This window comes from Rana temporaria, chromosome 10, assembly GCF_905171775.1.
Source record: "Rana temporaria chromosome 10, aRanTem1.1, whole genome shotgun sequence".
Classification (NCBI taxonomy): Eukaryota; Metazoa; Chordata; class Amphibia; order Anura; family Ranidae; genus Rana; species Rana temporaria.
Genome location: NC_053498.1, coordinates 74,842,678 through 74,861,710, shown reverse-complemented (window position 1 = coordinate 74,861,710; position 19,033 = coordinate 74,842,678). Strand labels below are relative to the sequence as shown.

Below are 19,033 nucleotides of genomic sequence, written 5' to 3'. Positions count from 1 at the left end.
GTGTGGGCATGTGAAGCCCAGTTCACTTTTCTTCCTGGTCTTCAGGAAGAGGTGCATGCTGGGCGATATTTAGGCACAGTAATGCCCAGAGACTCCTGGGAAATGAGTGTCATCATTTCTCAGGAGGCAATGGGGTCTTAGGACAGGAAGTTGAACCACCTAGGACCAGGAACTAGGCATATTACGAAATCTGCATAGTAACAGCCAGATAGAAGTGAGTCTTTTTTTTTTTTACATTAAAGGCTGTTAATAGAAAGTAAATTTTTAGGGTGGAACTCCGCTTTAATGAAACTGAAATCAGGCTATGTATATGTGAACAGTGAACCAAGTGACAGAAAAGCTAACCAGCAACCTAAATATAATACAATATATACAACGAAGGGGGAGAACACAGAGAAGCAGGGTAAGACAGGAAATGCAAGGAACAACCAGGGAGATGGATTTGGAAGGGTGTACGTAGGTAGGTTGAAATGTATTTCTACTAGCAAAATAGCGGCTGGCCCAGGCTGGGATATGGGTTAACTGTTGCAAGCTCAGTTTCTGGGCTTTTGGGTCCTAGCCAGCCCGCCGGTGCTATAAAAAAGGGGAAGGCTGGGGGTCATGAGCTGGTTCTTGTTCCTATTGGGTCAAGCTCCATTGCTGAAGACACCGGGACTTTCGGAGACATTTAAGTCATGGACAATGCCATAAAGGACTCTCACCATGCAGAGGAATGCCTGGGTAGCCACACTACTATAGTTAGGGTCAGGGGAAGGATGTTGTTCATATCGAACTTTTATGCCACACTTCTTCATTAAAGTTACATTAATCATTCTAAGCCTGGTCTAAAGATATTAAAAGGGGTGCATGTTGGTTTTGGCATATCTAAAGAACTAGGGTCTGTAAAGCACAATGGGTTATGGAGCAACGCCACTACAAAGGGTTAACTTGGCAAAACAAAGAAGAGGAGTGCAGCTTCTAAGAGTAACCAAGCACAAGTGCAAGACACCAAGAAACCAGTCGTCAGACGTGATACCTGGTAAGGTGACAGGTCCTCTGGTAGCGAGGGGGGTCTAGCTCTCTAGCGGTTGGTATCCGATAGCAACCAGATCCAAACCTGCGTTGCAGAGATTCATGTCCTAGTCACATTGGTATGGTAAGGAAAAAGTTATTAAGTGCACACATGAGGTCCATGCTAGGTGCATGATGGGACCTCATTCTGTTACTGTGGGGGGTAACAGAGATATGCTGGACTGGTGGAGTGGGCACCGGCTCAGCACATGCACATCCCTCCTAAAGCAACATACAAGTTAGGCCTTGTACACACGACCGAACATGTCCGCTGAAACTGGTCCATCAGACCAGTTTCCGCGGACATGTCCGACCGTGTGTAGAGCCTACCGGACAGTTTTCCGGGCCTATCGGACAGGTTTCCAGCGGACAAAAGTTTCTTAGCATGCTAAGAAACTTGTCCGCTGGAAGCATGTCCGTCGGACATGTCCGATGGTTAGTACGACTCATCGGACATGTCGGCTGGCCCGAAATCCCGCGAATGCGTCGAATTGATTCGACGCATGCATGGAAGCATTGAACTCCCGTGTCAGAAAACGTCGGTGTCTTCTACGTCACCGCGTTCTCTGTCCGCGGGGATTTTGGTCTGATGGTGTGTACACACATCAGACCAAAAGATCCCAGCAGACATGTCCGATGAAAACGGTCCGTGGACCGTTTTCATCGGACATGTCTGCTCGTGTGTACAAGGCCTCACAGTGTTTAGTGACAAGTCGCTTTTCAGAGGAACTCTGTATGTTATTTTACTGTATTAGAGTGCCCCCAATCTGGATGAACAAAGGGACAGCAGCATTGTCAGTCTGGGGGAGGGGAGTGTTAGGCAGGCCATACACGGTTCGAATTGAGTATGGGTAGGCTGAATGTACCAAGTTGATTGATCGATCAACTTGGGTACAACCAGCATGCCGGGTTCTACCTGCGATAATAGCCGCTAGCAATAATCATTCGCTTCTCGTGGCAGGAACGGCTTCCCCCGCCAGGAGAAGACAATGGGATTCCTGCATCAACACTGTCTGTGTTGATAGGGGAACCGAGCAAATTTATTTTCTGCAACCCGTGGTTGCAGGAAAGAAATTTGCTCCATGTAAGGCCGGCCTTAGATGGACTAGCAGATTTAGACACAGTGGGCTAGATTCACATAGATCAGCGAATCTTTAGATCCGCGTGACCTATGTGATTTAAGATCCGCCGCCGCAAGTTTGAGAGGCAAGTGGGTAATTCACAAAACACTTACCTCCAAACTTGCGGCGGCGGATCGTAAATCCCCCGGCGGAATTCAAATTCCGCGGCTAGGGGGAGTGTAGCATTTAAATCAGGCGTGTCCCCGTGCCGATTTAAATGCGCATGCGCCGTCCGCGAATTTTCCCAGCGTGCATTGCTCCCAATGATGTCGCTAGGACGTCATTGGTTTCGGCGTGAGCGTAACTCGCATCCAGCGCGTTTGAGAATCGGCGTACGCAAACGACGTAAAAAAAAAATTTGACGCGGGAACGGCGGCTATACTTAACATTGGCTGTGCCTCATAGAAGCAGGGGTAAGTATGCGCCGGGAAAACCGCTACGTAAACATTGTAACAACACTGCGTCGGGCCCGCGTACGTTCGTGAATTGGCGTATCTCGCTGATTTACATATTCTCGGCGTAAATCAGCGAGAACGCCCCTCGCGGCAATTTTTAAATTGCAGTTAAGATCCGACGGTGTAACACAGTTACACCTGTCGGATCTTAGGCATATCTATGCGTAACTGATTCTATGAATCAGTCGCATAGATACGGCGGGCCTAAGTCAGAGATACAACGGCGTATCAGGAGATACACCGTCGTATCTCTATGTGAATCTGGCCCAGTAACAAATTGAAGCCAAACTCCAGCTCACAATTTATAAGCAGGTACAGCATATAGTTTTATTCTTTTTGAGATAAATGTTTTAAATTAATAAATGAAAGCTGATCATTGTAAGCACCCCTGTCAAAGTTAAATGGTATTCTCATCACTTTAACTGCTACATCTGCAGGACAGCTTGTTCACCAGCAGGATCCCCAGATGGAAATAAAGGTAGAAAAGCCTAAAAAATATATAATTCAGCTTTCACATCTAAAAATTGGTAAGCTGCAAATGTTTGTTTTTGGGTTTAATACTGCTTTAACCACTTGCTTACTGGGCACTTAAACCCCCTCCTGCCCAGACCAATTTTCAGCTTTCAGCGCTGATGCACTTTGAATGACAATTGCGCAGTCATACAACAATGTACCCAAATTAAATTGTTATCATTTTTTCCCCACAAATAGAGCTTTCTTTTTTTGGTATTTGATCACCTCCGCGGTTTTTATTTTTTGTTAAAAAAAAATAATTAAATACCGATTTAAAAAAAAAAATTATATTTTTTTATATTTTGTTATAAAATTTTGCAAACGGGTAATTTTTCTCCTTCATTGTTGTACGCTGATGAAGCTGCACTGATGGGCACTGATGGGCTGGACTGATGGGCACTGATGGGCTGCACTAATACAGTAGACACTGATGGGCTGCACTAATGGGCACCAATGGGCTGTATTGATGGGCACCAATAAGGCGGCACTGGTGGGCACTGATAGGCAACACTGGTGGGCACTGAGAGGTGACACTGAGAGGTGGCACTGATGGGTGGCACTGAAGGGCATTGATAGGTGGCACTGGTGGGCACTGAGAAGTAGCACTAATAGGTGGCACTGATAGCTGGCAGTGATAAGCACTGATAGGTGGCAGTGATGTGCACTAATGGGTGGCAGTGATGGGCACTGATGGGTGACGGTAATGAGCAATGATCTGCACTAGTAAGTTACACTGATAGGCAGCACTGCTAGGTGGCACTGATGAAGCGCTGATTGGCACCACTGGTGGGCATTGATAGGTGGCACTTGAGGGCATTCATAGATGGCACTCATGGGCATTGACAGGTGGCACTGGTGGGCACTATGGGCACTTGCAGGTGGCAATGGCAGGTAGCACTGGCAGGGCGAACTGACTGCACAGATGAGGCAGAATTGCCTCATTCTCTTTGGGACCGATGTCCCTCATACATAAGCCGGTCAGCGTGAGGAGAAAAAAAACAAACAATTACCGGCTTTTGTTTACATCACGTGATCAGCTGTCATTGGCTGACAGCTGATCACGTGGTAAGGGGCCGGGACCGGATCTGTGATCACCCGAGTCTCAGTGACTTGGGTGATCACAGCGCAGGAGGAGCGTGCGAAGTGGAGGACATCTATTAACATCCTCCTGGCATTTTGGGTCCGCGCTGTGACCGTCATTCGGCTATAGCACGGGCGCCAAGTGGTTAAATAACCGAAAGAAGCAGAAAACAACCACTCTTAAGGTAAGTCTTCCATTCCTGACTCACCATCATGGCTTCCTTGACTGTTAAATGTGGTAATAACATGTCATCTTGCATTATGTAACAGGACATCTTCCGGAATGTTCGTAGCTCCCTCAGCTTTCCATTTACCTCGATTTCACCAGTCATTCCACTGTCCCTGTTTTAGAAACATTTTAACACAAACTTTGGGTTATTCTCTGGTCCTTTTTTATTAAAACAATATAAATTAAATAAAATGGAAATACAGGCAATTGTTTTTTCATTTTGGAAAGAATATAGGAGGGGTATAGGAGGAGGAGGTATAACCCCTGTCAGATTTTTTGTGTCCCATTGGGGTGATTTTCCTTCACTTCCTGTCCCATAGCAAAGACAGGAAGTGACAGGAAATTCCCCCAAAGTGAGAGAATCGTCACCAGGATCACCTGATGCCCCTATAGGAAGATTTCCCCTCTATTCCTGTTCTGGGGAAAACTGAACCTTAACTTTGACTTTCAGTGATAACAGTAAATAGGACAAATAGAGAGGATGAACCTCTCAAACATGTACAACAGACAGCAACACCTGGCAGATGTTCTAACACTCTCCACTCCATATCCAAATCTACAAAAAAGTTCTGCCTTTATTCACACTTTAAAGCCCCGTACACACAGTCGGACCTTTGTCAGACCAAAATCACATCGGAATTCATAGGCGTGCGCACAGGGTGTGCCTGGGCACACCCTAATCACCCTGTGTGGTGCAGATTGCATCAAAATATACTGCGTTAAACATGCACTAATGCACAGAAAAATACAGCATTAAATGGCACATAACACACCGAAATATACAACGTTAAACGTGCACTAATGCACAGAAATATGCTGCATTAAACGTGCAGTAACACACTGGAATATACTGCTTAAAACATGCAGTAACGCACAGAAATAGAGCCCTGATATTTCACCAAAGCTCCCTAATGGGGCTCCTAAAATTAAATAAATATATAATAAAAATAAAAAACTACTAACACTGTCCACTGCCCTACTGACACCATCCACCGCTCTGCTGACACCATCAGTATACTGTATATACATATGCAAATATGTTTGAGCTTTGGGGTGCACACCCTAATGCAATAGGCTGCGCACACCTATGTCGGAATTCCTTGGAATTTCAGATGGAAATAATCCTATGGGGCATACACACGGTCCATCTGACTTTTTCCATCGGAAATTCCGATCGTGTGTAAGGGGTAATGTGTACGGGGTGTGTACAGGCATAACTCACCAGTCAAAGTGTATGTAAACCCCAACATTGAACATTGTCCTCTATAACTGTTCTAGTTTGATGTTTAATAACAAGTGAAAATGTTGGCATCAGTACTTTCTCCTATATTACTATAGGTCTAACAAATCAATAAGTTCACAGATACTTTGCTGAGGTTTTAGATTGGAAGGTTAATACAACAAGGTCAGTTCCCCAAGATGTATACATTTCGTTCTCAGCACAATTTTCTTATGAAAATATTCAGTCCACATATCATTATTTATTTAAATGATCACAAAAAGAAAAAAAAAAAGAAAAGTATGAAGCATGGCTGCCAATAACATGTAAGAGTTCCCTCCATGACTGCAGGGCAATGCCAAGAATAGCTACTGCAGAAAATAAGGGAATAATATAGAATTTGAGGCAAAAACTGATATCCTGCCAAAAAAATAACGAAAAGGTTAACCCTGCATTGGGCACATTTTGGGCATTATTATGGTAGACAGGTAGATCTTTATCTAGTTTATGAACGCCTACTAAATCCTAGTGCAGCAAAATCCTGGTCACAACAAATGTGGTTTTCTTGTTATTATAAGCCATGATGCTGACTCATATTGTGTATGAAGAGTACAGGTAGTCACAGGCTTCAGGTGTTACTTCCCTTACCCGCCAGGGCCGTCTTTAAAGGGTCACTAAAGTTTTTTTTAAAATAACAAACATGTTATACTTACCTCCACTGTGCAGCACGTTTTGCACCCTAACCCTAGAGTGTCCCCTAACCCTGTCTTCTGAGGTCCCTTGGCGGCTGTCTTGGCTCCTCCTCGCAAAAGCTTTTGCGAGCACGCTTCCGTGATACAGCGGCAGGCATAGCCGCCGACTGTATCACTCGGCCCCGCCCCCCGGTACGCCGCGTCATCCAATGTGAATGACAGCAGCGCTAGCCAATGGCTGCGCTGCTATCAATCCACCCAGCCTAGCCAATCAAGGGCAAGGCTGGGAACTGAAGAATGTCACATGGACGCACCCGGGACTTTTAAAGGGTGAGGTAAGTAAAATGAGGGCTCGGGGGGGCCGGTACCGTCGGATGTTTTTTCACCTTAAAGTGGAGTTCCACCCATAAATATAACATTACATCAGTAGTTTTAAAAAAATGTCATTAGTCCTTTACAAATTTTTTTTTTTTTTTTTAGATGCCTTCAAAGTGTTGTTGCTAGGCAGAATAGTTAATCTTCCCACTTCCTGCACCTAGGTGCTTAATGCTTCCTAACCTACACCGCACAGACTCCTGGGAATGTAGTGGGTGTAACTTTCCATGAGTCTGTGCACTCCCCAGTCTCAAAGAATCATGTGACTTGGACAGCACAGGTGCTGAAACCTGATCTGACACTGCTTGTGCAGCACTGAGCATGTGCGAGTTTTGCAAGGCTGAAATCCAGGAAGTCATACAGTCTGGCTTCATGATGCCCACACTTAAGATGGCCCTAGTCAATTTCTATTTTATAAAGTGTCTAAATGCTGTAACAACCTAACAAAACGTACCTTAGTTTACAGACTAACTTTACTAGAATACATTAAGCTTGTGTATTACAGGGGTATTTATATTTAAAAAGTGAAATTGTGGCCGGAACTCCGCTTTAATGCATAGGATGTATTAAGGTGAAAAAACATGTACCTTTACAACCCCTTCAATGTTGATTGGACCCTGAGCAAAAAAAATTGCCCCCCCCCCCCCCCATGCAATTTTGCTCTCCACCTGCTCTGAGACATACAATAAATATCAGCTAGACTTAAACAGGAAGTAAACCCCTCTCATTTTTTTTTTTTAAAAGATCATGCATTCTAGCTCATTATGCGGCACTTACCTGAGATCGAAGCCCCAGTAGTCCTCCTTGGTCCTGTTCACCGCCGCCGCCATGTCTTCTCGTAGCTACTTCCTGATATCGCAGCTCCGGCGCTGTGATTGGCCGGAGTGGCTATGACGTCACTCCCGCGCATGCGTTGCATTCCCTATTGCAAATATCTCCTTAACCGTGTAGGTTAAGGAGATATTTCTTGCACCTACAGGTAAGCCTTAATAGGCTTACCTGTAGGTGAAAGGGGGGGTTTACAACCACTTTAAAATCAGTTAACTGTAGTATCAGATCAGGCAGTGATTGCAATTGGTTGCCAGAGGTTACAGCATATCATTACCACTTACTGACTGGTTGCTAGAGGTTACAGCACACATTACGGCTCACTGATTAGTTTCTAGAAGGTTACAGCACATGATTTCTTCTTGCTGACTGGTTGCTAGAGATTACTATACAGTAATACTGCTCACTGATTGATTGCTAGAGGTTACAGCATATCATCTCTTCACTGCAGAGGGGTCTGATATACATATGAATGCCGCCTTTATTTACATATGAATGCCGCCGTCCTCAGCTCTTTACATATGAATGCCGTCGCTATTTACATATTAATGTTCCCATTATTTACATATGAATGGCGGTTATTTACATGTAAACACAGGGTCCACAGGTGAGTTATCTGTACACAACAATAGGGCAGAGCTTAGTAGCAGCACTTCACACTGAGATATCGGGACACAGCACAGTGTTGTGGAAATTTAAAGATGTATTTGTTATGTATTGTCATAATGGCACCCATGGTTGGTTCTCCCTCAGCCCGCTCTAGAAAGCTGACTGGGGCAGACAGACTTGTGGAGATACACTTCCTGATTTGGAGAAGGGTGTTTGTGGAGGGGGGTGTCGGCCGGCGAAAGGGCCCCTGTGTGATGCATAGATATTCGCCTTCTCGGTGCGTCCGCTCTGCAAACGCATTAAATTTAGCTGGTGTGCGCTTCTGTCATCTCTCAGTACCTGATCAACACTGTTTTGTGATGTGCGCCTACACCTGCAGATAAGCTCCTCATCAGGAACTGTATCCTATTGTTATTGATTATTGCTGTATTGTTTATTGTTTATTGATTATTGCTGTATTGTTTATTGATTATTGCTGTATTGTTTATTGATGTATTGTTGTATTATCTTGTTATTACTGTATGGAATCCCTGTTGGAGGGGTTTCCATATATGGACATCTGCTGGGTGGAGCCGACACCCTGTGAGCTCATTTCCTATGGAGGCGGTCACATGTTGTGACCTCACTTCCTATTGAGTCTTTTGGCTGTTTTGTAAAGCCACACCTTTTGTTACTGATGATTGACCCTATAAATAAACGAACGAGCTGCTTGAAGTCAAGGATGATGACGGAGAGCTGAATGGAATGAGAACATGCTGGTGTGAGGTCTTTTGCTTGTATGAATGGCAGAGAATGATGGTGAGTGAATTTATTTAGCTTAAATATGCATTATTTCATTAAGATGGATTCTGTGCTTAATAGCACAGGGCAAAATGGCGGTATGCTCTGCATACAGCCCAGCTTTTTGCCACGACAACAGGACTAAAACTTCAAGGGACAAGGGAATTTAAACTGGGATAGTTGGCAAGTATGAGGCAGCTGCTTTGGGCCCCACAATAATCACAGGGCCCAGAGCAGCTGCCCCTTTTGCCCTGCCTTAAAGACGGCCCTGTTACCCGCAATAGCGACAACAGCACCCGACAGCTGATGGAAACATCAGCTGCGGTGCCGACATCGAGGGACTCCAGGACAGGTAAGTGTCCATTTATTAAAAGCCAGCAGCTGCAGTATGTCTAGCTGCTGGCTTTTATTTTTTATTTTTTGGCCAGAACACTGCTACATTTTTCCCAGGACTTAAAGTTTACTTTCTGCATAGGACACCAGAAACTGGCATATTGTTTCTTATAGATGTACAATAAACAAAGCATTTAGGTCTCATCTACTATTGTCTTCATAGACCAGATATTTCATATACTTGGCCCAATATATTTTACCTTGCAACCAGCTGTTAAATTACTGGAAGCACTGAAAGGAAGATGTACAGTAGCTATTTTCTTTGTCTTTACAGGTCAATGCCTTACCTGTATCCAGCTAGAATGTTCATTAATGTGGATTTTCCTGCCCCAGACGGTCCCATAATTCCAATGAGCTCTCTGTTGCAGAACATGCCAGACAAGCATTTTAGCAGTGTCTTGTATCCTAGAAAGGGTCAAGAGTTGAACACATCTGTCAAGATATTATTATTTAGGCTAATAATAATAAATATACCTTGATTTTTTGGTTTAGCCAGCAAATCGTTCTCATTTTTACATCTGACGCTCAATCTATTTACAGCCTGTTTGGCAAAAAATGCTGTTTACAGGCTCTGTAGATGAAATTTACATACAAAAGTACACATGATTGACCCATCCTAATAACACATAGGTACTTTACTTACAATTAGCTCAGTCCCAGATCCCCGGAAGGGAGTTTAACAAGACACGTGAACACTCATTAAAATTAGAAGAAAAGAGGTTTAACCTTAAACTACGTAGAGGGTTCTTTACTGTAAGAGAAGCAAGGATGTGGAATTCCCTTCCACAGGCGGTGGTCTCAGCGGGGGGCATCGATGGTTTCAAGAAACTTTTATATAAGCACCTGAACAACCACAACATACAGGGCTTTACAATGTAATACTGACATATAATCACACACATTGGTTGGACTTGATGGACTTGTGTCTCTTTTCAACCTCACCTACTATTTAACTACGTAACTATGTAACCCTTTCCTCACCCACTACTGGCCAAAAAGCGCCGATATAACAGCAGTAAAGCGCCGCTAAAATTAGCGGCGCTTTACCGCTAACGTGGCAAGTGCCCCAGTGTGAAAGGGCTCCTATAGGTGGATTCAGAGAGAGTTAGGCCGGCGTATCAGTAGATATGCCGACTTAACTCGGAATCTGCACCGTCCTAAGTTTAAGTGTTTTCTCAAACTGAGATACACTTAAACCTATCTAAGATACGACAGCCTGCGCCGTCTTATCTTAGGGTGCAATATTTAGGCTGGCCGCTAGGTGGCGCTTCCATTGAGTTCGGCGTAACATATGTAAATAACTAGATACGCCTCTTCACGATCGTACGTGTGCCCATCGCAGTAAACATACGCCGTTTACGTAAGAGATACGCCGCCTAAAGATAAAGATGCCCCCTAGGTGGCGTAGCCAATGTTAAGTATGGCCGTCGTTCCCGCGTTGAAATTTTAAAATTTTACGTAGTTTGCGTAAGTTGTCCGTGAATGGGGCTGGACGTAATTTACGTCTACGTCGAAACCAATACGTCCTTGCGGCGTACTTTGCCGCAATGCACACTGGGATATGTACACGGACGGCGCATGCGCCGTTCGTAAAAAACGTCAATCACGTCGGGTCACAGTTAATATGCATAAAACACGCCCCCCACATCCTCATTTGAATTAGGCGCGCTTACGCCGGCCTATTCACGATACGCCGCCGTAACTTAGGAGGCAAGTACTTTGTGAATACAGTACTTGCCTCTCTGATATACGACGGCGTAGTGTAAATACGCTGCCGCAAAGATGCGCGCCCCTACCTGAATCCAGCTATTAGAGAAGATTTGCAAAGAGGAGTGGGACACAATTCCTCCTGAGATGTGTGCAAACCTGGTCACCAACTACAAGAAACGTCTTACCTCTGTGCTTGCGAACAAGGGTTTCTCCACCAAGTACTAAGTCATGTTTTGGCGGCTAAGCAAACAATCGCAAAGGCGTGGAGGACCCCCGACCTAGAGGTACCCGAGACTGAATCCGGTCGAAACGTTTTCATGTCTCATGCCAAAATGCTAGCAATAGAAAGAGATCAAATTCCAGCTTTCGAAAAAACCTGGAATCCTTGGATCAAATACCACTTATGATCACTCTGTGATAACACAGTTCTCATGCCATGATAGCTGACAACCCTACTCGTGATAAAAGTGATTTGCAATCCCAAACCCAAACTTTCAGAGCCTTGGTGCTACCCTACTTTCTGTTGTGAATACTATAATGCTTTTTACACCCTCAGACAGGAAGCCATACGATCTGAGCTAATCCAGTGGACTCCTGCACTTTCTTCTCTATTCTCCTCACTATTCTATTCTTCTTTTTCTTGTGTCTCCCTTTTTTTGTGTGTTTTATTCTTTTACTGAACAGTAATGAAGTATTATTCTATTTAACAAATTTTAACAGCTCTGGTCCAAGCTAATACTCTATATGGTAGTATTAATTTAATCGTAGTTAATTATTCTTAGTTATATTAACTAATTTACTTTTCTTTTCTGTAATGGTCAAATAACCTACCTAACAGTAGCTACTTAGTGGACCTTAAAATTCTACCATTTATGTTAACCACTTCCCGCCCGGCCTATGGCCGATTTACGTCCGGGAAGTGGTTATGAAATCCTGACAGGACGTTCTAGAACGTCCTGCAGGATTTCATGCCGCGCGCCCGTGGGGGCGCGCATCGCGGCGATCGGTGATGCGGGGTGTCAGTCTGACACCCTGCATCTCCGATCTCGGTAAAGAGCCTCCGGCGGAGACTCTTTACCACATGATCAGCCATGTCCAACCACGGCTGATCACGATGTAAACAGGAAGAGCCGCCGATGGCTCTTCCTCACTCGCGTCTGATAGACGCGAGTAGAGGATAGCCGATCGGCGGCTCTCCTGACAGGGGGGGTTCGCGCTGATTGTTTATCAGCGCAGCCCCCCCTCGGATCGCCACACTGGACCACCAGGGATGCCCACCCTGGAGCACCAGGGTGAAAAAAAAAAAAAAAAAGCCAAAAAAAAAAAAAAAAAAAGTCTAAAAAAATAAATAAAAAAAAAAACATAAAGAAAAAAGATGCCAGTCAGTGCCCACAAATGGGCACTGACTGGCAACAATCAGTGCTGCCACCCCAGTGTCCATCAGCGCCACCCCAGTGTCCATCAGCGCCACCCCAGTGTCCATCAGCGCCACCCCAGTGTCCATCAGTGCCACCCCACAGTGCCCATCCATGCCCAGTGCCCACCTAGCAGTGCCCATCTGTGCCACCCATAAGTATCCATCAGTGCCGCCCATGAGTGCCCATCTGTGCCGCCTATGAGTGCCCAGTGCCGCCCATGAGTGCCCATCAGTGCCGCCTATGTGTGCCCATCAGTGCCGCCTATGTGTGCCCATCAGTGCCACCTATGTGTGCCCATCAGTGCCGCCTATGTGTGCCCATCAGTGCCGCCTATGTGTGCCCATCAGTGTCGCATACCAGCGCCGCCAATCAGTGCCACCTCATCTGTGCCCGTCAGTACTACCTCATCGATGTCCATCAGTGCCATCTCATCGGTGCCCATTAGTGCCGCCATATCAGTGCCCGTAATTGAAAGAGAAAACGTATTTACAAAAAAATTAACAGAAAAAAATAAAAACGTATTTTTTTTTCCAAATCTTCAGCCTTTTTTTAGTTGTTGCGCAAAAAAAAAAAATCGCAGAGGTGATCAAATACCACCAAAAGAAAGCTCTATTTGTGGGGAAAAAAGGACGCCAATTTTGTTTGGGTACAGTGTAGAATGACCGCGCAATTGCCATTCAAAGTGCGACAGTGCTGAAAGATGAAAATTGGCTTGGGCGGGAAGCTGCGTAAGTACCTGGTATGGAAGTGGTTAAACATGGTTTGCTTACTGTTGTATTATTTATTACAACTGCTTGTATTTACTTGTTGATCCAATCAATAAAATATTTTGACAAGAAAAAATAAATGTGTTTTTTAATATATATATTTTTTGGGATATGTATTATAGCAAAAAGTTAAAGATTTTTTTTCTTTTCAAAATTGTTGCTCTTTATTTGTTTATAGCGCAAAAAAAAAACGCATTGATGATCAAATACCCCCAAAAGAAAGCTCTATTTGTGGGAAAAAAGGACGGCAATTTTGTTTGTGTACAGCGTTGTAATTGTCAGTTAAAGTGACGTGGTGCCGTATCGCAAAAAATGGCCCGGTCATTAAGGGAGCAAATCCTCCCGGGGCTGAAGTGGTTAAAGGAAAATCGGACATAGAGTTCACGTACAACAAAAATGTTATAGTCTGCACATCCAGCTTTTTTTGGATGAAAAACTGCAATCAACTGTCAAAAGCACCGTACTAACGATCCGAAAAATGGCAGAATGTTCGTCAGATGAAATTTTACTTTGTATTTTCGTATCGTGCGTACGGGCATTAGAGCAACTATTTGTGTCAGCTCACACAATCAGATATTACTTGTGGTGATCACTGCTGGATGCGAAAAAAATAGTAACTCATTTCGTAATGAGAGCCACTGAGAACAAAATAAGAGTAGCTAATGATTACTGATTAGTAAATTAAGCCTGTTCCTGTATCTTGCATTGACAATAGAAGCCCAATGGAATCTAGTACAGAAGCTGATGGGTTCTTACAGGCGATTCCAATGACTGGCGTATGGATAAATCTTTAGAGGCTGGGCGTGCCTAAACTCTTCTCTTGACGGTAATAATGAATTATGGATCATGAATTTGGTACAGAAGATAATTATCAACCCAGGATACTGTTGTCACCCAGTTTGTCACCAACATTGATGTCTTATGACAAAAAGTCTTCAAACATGTTGATGACTAATTACACTTTTCACATTGCAATGGGGGGAAATCATAGCTGAGGGTGAGCAGGGTACTGTACGTTGTTTCCTAAAAACATCACAACAATCTGCCTTACTTCTCTTCTCTTGTGAGCCTCAATGCAAGCAGTGGGCTGGCTCTTGGGAGGTCACGCAGGGATCTTCAAACTACGGCCCTCCAGCTTTTGCGAATATACACATCCCATGAGGCATTGTAAAACTCTGACATTCACAGACATGACAAGGCATGATGGGAATTGTAGTTCCTGAACAACTGGGGGGCCATAGTTTGAAGACCCAAGTGTTATACAAATATCAATATGTCTTGATGGATGGATGTCAGCCTGCAGAATTGGGAATTTCTAGGCAGGTTGCATTTGCATAGTTGTGGGTGGGACCTACCTCATCCATGCACATGTGTGGGGGTACATCTCCTTTTGTGTATGTGCTTATCAATGCCCAGGACAAGGCGGGGTCATGTTCATGTGAAATTATGTGAACACTGAACAGTATGGCTGAACCCTGGCTTAGAGATGAGCCGTATACCATGTGCAGTAATGTGATGTACAGAGTCCCCCTGTAAAATGTACTGTCCGTTGTTGCATTTAGGAGGGACATCGGTGAGCCTATGCCCTCTGCCAGTCCAGCGTACCTCTGCCACCTCACTCCCAGTGACAGGATGGGGTACCTCCGTGTTCCAAGCGTGGACCTCATGCGTAGACTTAATAACCTCAGCTAGCTCTCCCGTACCAAGCAGCTAGGTACATGGGGTCTGGTACACAGGTTCGATCCCAGATACTTTGGGGGAACCAACTGCTAGGGATGGAGGCAGAACCCCAACCACCTTGATACTAGAGGTCCTGTCATGTACGCCAGGTACTTATCGATTGGTTGCTATAAACTCCCACTAGTTCATGGTTTACCCATGGCAACTACTCTCTTCCTCTGACTCTTCTGCCAAGTTAACTTTTTGTAGTGGTTTTCCACCTGTAGCACTACCCCCGAAGGAGCTGCTGGTTTGATTTGGGTGGCATGTTATCTCTATTTCTCCGCCGTCTAGGGTACTGGATGAGAGCTGAAACACAGTCAATGTCCACACGTTGCGTTCCTTTTTCTCTGCTTTATTTACCAAACGTGGTAAAAGAACAAACAATGGATTGAAGAGGTGAAATAGGATATAGGTAGTGGGTTCAGGTGAATAACTTGATCAGAAGCACTCCTGCCTCCAGACCTAAACTCTCGTCGCCACTCTAGCCAGAGTGGGTAGTGTGCCCCTGGATAGGCCTCTCTCACTAGTCCTAGCAGCCAGGGTGCTATACAGAACCTTGGTACAGTCTCTGTCACTGACCTTCCCAAAGGTGGAGACACATTCGGTCCAGAATCCTCTTAATTTAGGATTAAGCACCCGGATCTCTTCTCAAAGTAGTTACTTGTGAAATCAGGAAACTGACGGGCGATCACTGCTCAGCCTTTCAGTAGTTATGTGTCCTTTAATGAAGTTCAGGCCTCCCCTGAGAGTACCAGCCTTGTGCTGGGTGCTCTCTAGACAGGTACTTCATTCGGTGTCTTCTTTCCTCTAGGATGGATAGCGCAGGACCACTTTGTCAATGCAAACCCAGTCTGAATACTGGGCCTGCTCAGCAAAACACGACTCTAGACCAACGTGGTCCCGAAGTCATTAACTCTGAACATGCACCCCCGGGCAGGAGGGCCACACACAGGGGTGGTGGGATGACTGCCCAGGGCGGACGATGACGACCCAGAACCCGTGATGTCTGTCCCATAAATACCCCTCCCCAGCATGCACAGCGAGGCGATCAACCCTCTCTGATTGGCCACTGGGAAAGAATTCCCAACACACCTGGATCTGACTGCTGCCACCCTTGGCCTGGGGTTGAACTGACACCCCAGACAACAATAGTGGTCACCTGCAGTACACCCACGGCTGGAACAGAGGTCCAAATTTGAAAACAAATAGGTCAGAGGTAACTAATCCTCTGACTAACCTCTAAATTTAGAGCAGGGCCAGCAGAGAAAACAGCTGCCCGCTACATTCCTTTAGCCTGTGCATGCTTTACAGGCCCTATTCTTCTTATACATCATATACCACCATGCACCCCACTAGTAATGTCCATAACTGGTGAATCCCTTGGAGTGGCAGATGAAGGCTACATTCTTCCAGGTGACATGGACCCTCTGGCTCCCATGCGGTTCGTCTCCAAGCGCTGACCCTTGAGCCCAACCTTCCCCCTATTTACAGTATATGTAGACTGGACAAGAATGTAGGACCCAAAAAGCCCGGGAAACTGGTGATCCAGAGCTTAAACCTGCCAGGAGTCTGAACATATCTCTAATCTATGTTTTGGTTTTACGTTTCATTCTAAGTGAATTGAGAATGGTCCCTGTTATTCTAATGGCTGTTATGATGAACTCAGATAACCACTCTTTAGAATACTCTATAAGGTTCAGGCTAGTGATAACTGTGCTTTTCAGAAATTAAGGAAAAAGGGTTCTTTGAGGAAGTGAAAAAATGCCACACAAGGAATTATGGCTTTAAACAGAACTTCAGTGAAATGATAGCTTAGTTAAAGTGAAATTACAAAAAACAGCTTTTCTGCTATACTCACCTTCAATCCAGAGCCTTCCCATGCAAAACATCCTCTCTGGCACTAGATGGAGTGCTTCTTGCAGGTTGAATGATTGAAATGACAGAAATTCAAGCTACTGTCTGTGAGCCCAGAACTGTCATGGACCCACCCCCTGGGGTTATGTATCCATATCAGCCTGGCCTCACAATAAATGCAAATCTTTACGTAAGCCCTGCGGGAGCAGCAGATGAAGAACCTGCACCATCTATCAATGGACTGACTAGAAGACTGCTGGATTTATGTTTGTATTTTTTTATAGGTGCCATTTAACAGTCCTGCCACTTACCTCTTCTTCTCCAGCATGGTCCCTCTCTCACAGAATAGGATAACTCTTTAAACTCAATGTCTACAGATGACCTTTTTGGAAGATGGCAGAAGCGTCGTGCATCAGTGATGTGATTTTCCACCTTCTTCAGGTGGGTGGCAAGAAGAGATGAATCCTGAACAAGTTGGCACTGGTCATCCTCAACTGTACTTGTGTCCTGAAGTGCTGAAGGCACCTTCTCTGCCATATGTGAGTGGGATGATTTTCAAGCAGGTCCACAATGTCAAAGATCTAGAATAAAAATAAACTTTAACATCAGTTTATAAAATACGTTGGAATTTGCCCATCATTTTTATGTTTCCCATCTGTATGGCAGCAACATACTGTGTTCCTGCATCAGGACAGGAACTTCCCGCCCCACTTTCAGAACAAAATTGAGGTGGGCTGAGTGCTGCTCACTCATTCAGAGAAAGCCTTGTATTCTATGAATATATACAAGGCTTCTTCTAATTGGCCAAGGCGGAGATCAGGACACCATCTGCCCACCTCTGCTTCAGCCAATCAGAGGAAGCTTTGTATTCATTCATAGAATACAAAGCTTTCTGTGAATTGCTAAGCAGCCCTCAGCCATACTCAATTTTGTTCCAGAAGTTAAACAGGAATTTTTCATCCCACTGCCGGAACACAGAACTGTGCACTGTATGTAGCTGAGACTACATACTGTTTATATAGTGCTCACAGCTGCTACAACTTGGCCCAAATGAATTTAAAGCGGAGTTCCAACCACAATTAGCATTTTTTAAATGTATGTCCTTTCATCCTGCGTTTTTATAATATAAATCTGGTCACTTACTATTTTACAATCCGCCGCCGATCTGCATAGATATTCAAAAAAGATAGTTTATAAAACTATATCTACACAGTTGTCATTTTGCTTGTGGGCATTATGAAGCCTACAGGCACTTAGGGGCAGATTCACATAGAAGTGCGGCGGCGTAACGTATCGTAGATACGTTACACCGCCGCAAGTTTTCATCGCAAGTGCCTGATTCACAAAGCACTTGCAATGAAAACCTACGCCGGCGGCCTCCAGCGTAAGCCCGCGTAATTCAAGGGGACGTGTGCCATTTAAATTAGGTGCGCTCCCGCGCCGGACCTACTGCGCATGCTCCCTTTTGAATTTCCCGCCGTGCTTTGCGTGAAGTGACGTAATTTTTTCGAACAGCGACGTGCGTAGCGTACTTCCGTATTCCCGGACGTCTTGCGCAAGAAGGAAACATTTTTACATTTCGACACGGGAATGACGGCCATACTTTATACAGCACATACGTGTGCTGTGTAAAGTTAGGGCACCAAAAACGACGACTAACTTTGCGACGGGAAACTAGACTAGCAGCGACGTAGCGAACGCGAAAAACCGTTGTGGATCGCCATAACTCCTAATTTGCATACCCGACGCTGGTTTACGACGCGAACGGCGGCCACAGTATTGCATCCTAAGATCCGACAGTGTAAAACAATTACACCTGTCGGATCTAAGGGCTATCTATGCGTAACTGATTCTATGAATCAGTCGCATAGATACTCTGAGAGATACAGCGGAGTATCTGAGATACTCCGTCGTATCTCTTTTGTGAATCTAGGCCAGCCTTCCTGGAAGTCTTGGATGGGGAGTGATAAATGGACAGCGCACTGCATCCTGGGAAATGATGACACACATTTCCCAGGAGCATTAGAGGGAGATGATGTCAGAATCCTAGGTGGTTTCAAAGGCAGATTTCATGGGACCGCATAGCAACAGGCATTTTCCAGATGAGTAAAACAATTTTTTTTTTTCTTTTTTAGTCGTAAGCTACAGTTTAAACCAAAATAGTTTTTTTGATGGAAGTGACTTTAAGTGAAACATGGAGATCAGCTTGCTAGTTCAC

The 19,033-nt window shown here is 44.8% G+C and overlaps 1 protein-coding gene across 1 annotated transcript in view; it reads right to left on the bottom strand.

The window, feature by feature from the left end:
- ABCG4 (ATP binding cassette subfamily G member 4) overlaps positions 1 to 19,033 on the bottom strand; it is an 86,465-nt gene that overhangs the window by 32,770 nt on the left and 34,662 nt on the right. The window contains exons 2-4 of the mRNA XM_040325504.1: positions 17,127 to 17,396; positions 9,632 to 9,749; positions 4,429 to 4,561 (exon numbers count right to left, since the gene is read on the bottom strand). Coding sequence (XP_040181438.1) covers positions 4,429 to 4,561; positions 9,632 to 9,749; positions 17,127 to 17,352 — 477 coding nt within the window. The 5' untranslated portion in view covers positions 17,353 to 17,396. The remainder of the gene's footprint in view (positions 1 to 4,428; positions 4,562 to 9,631; positions 9,750 to 17,126; positions 17,397 to 19,033) is intronic.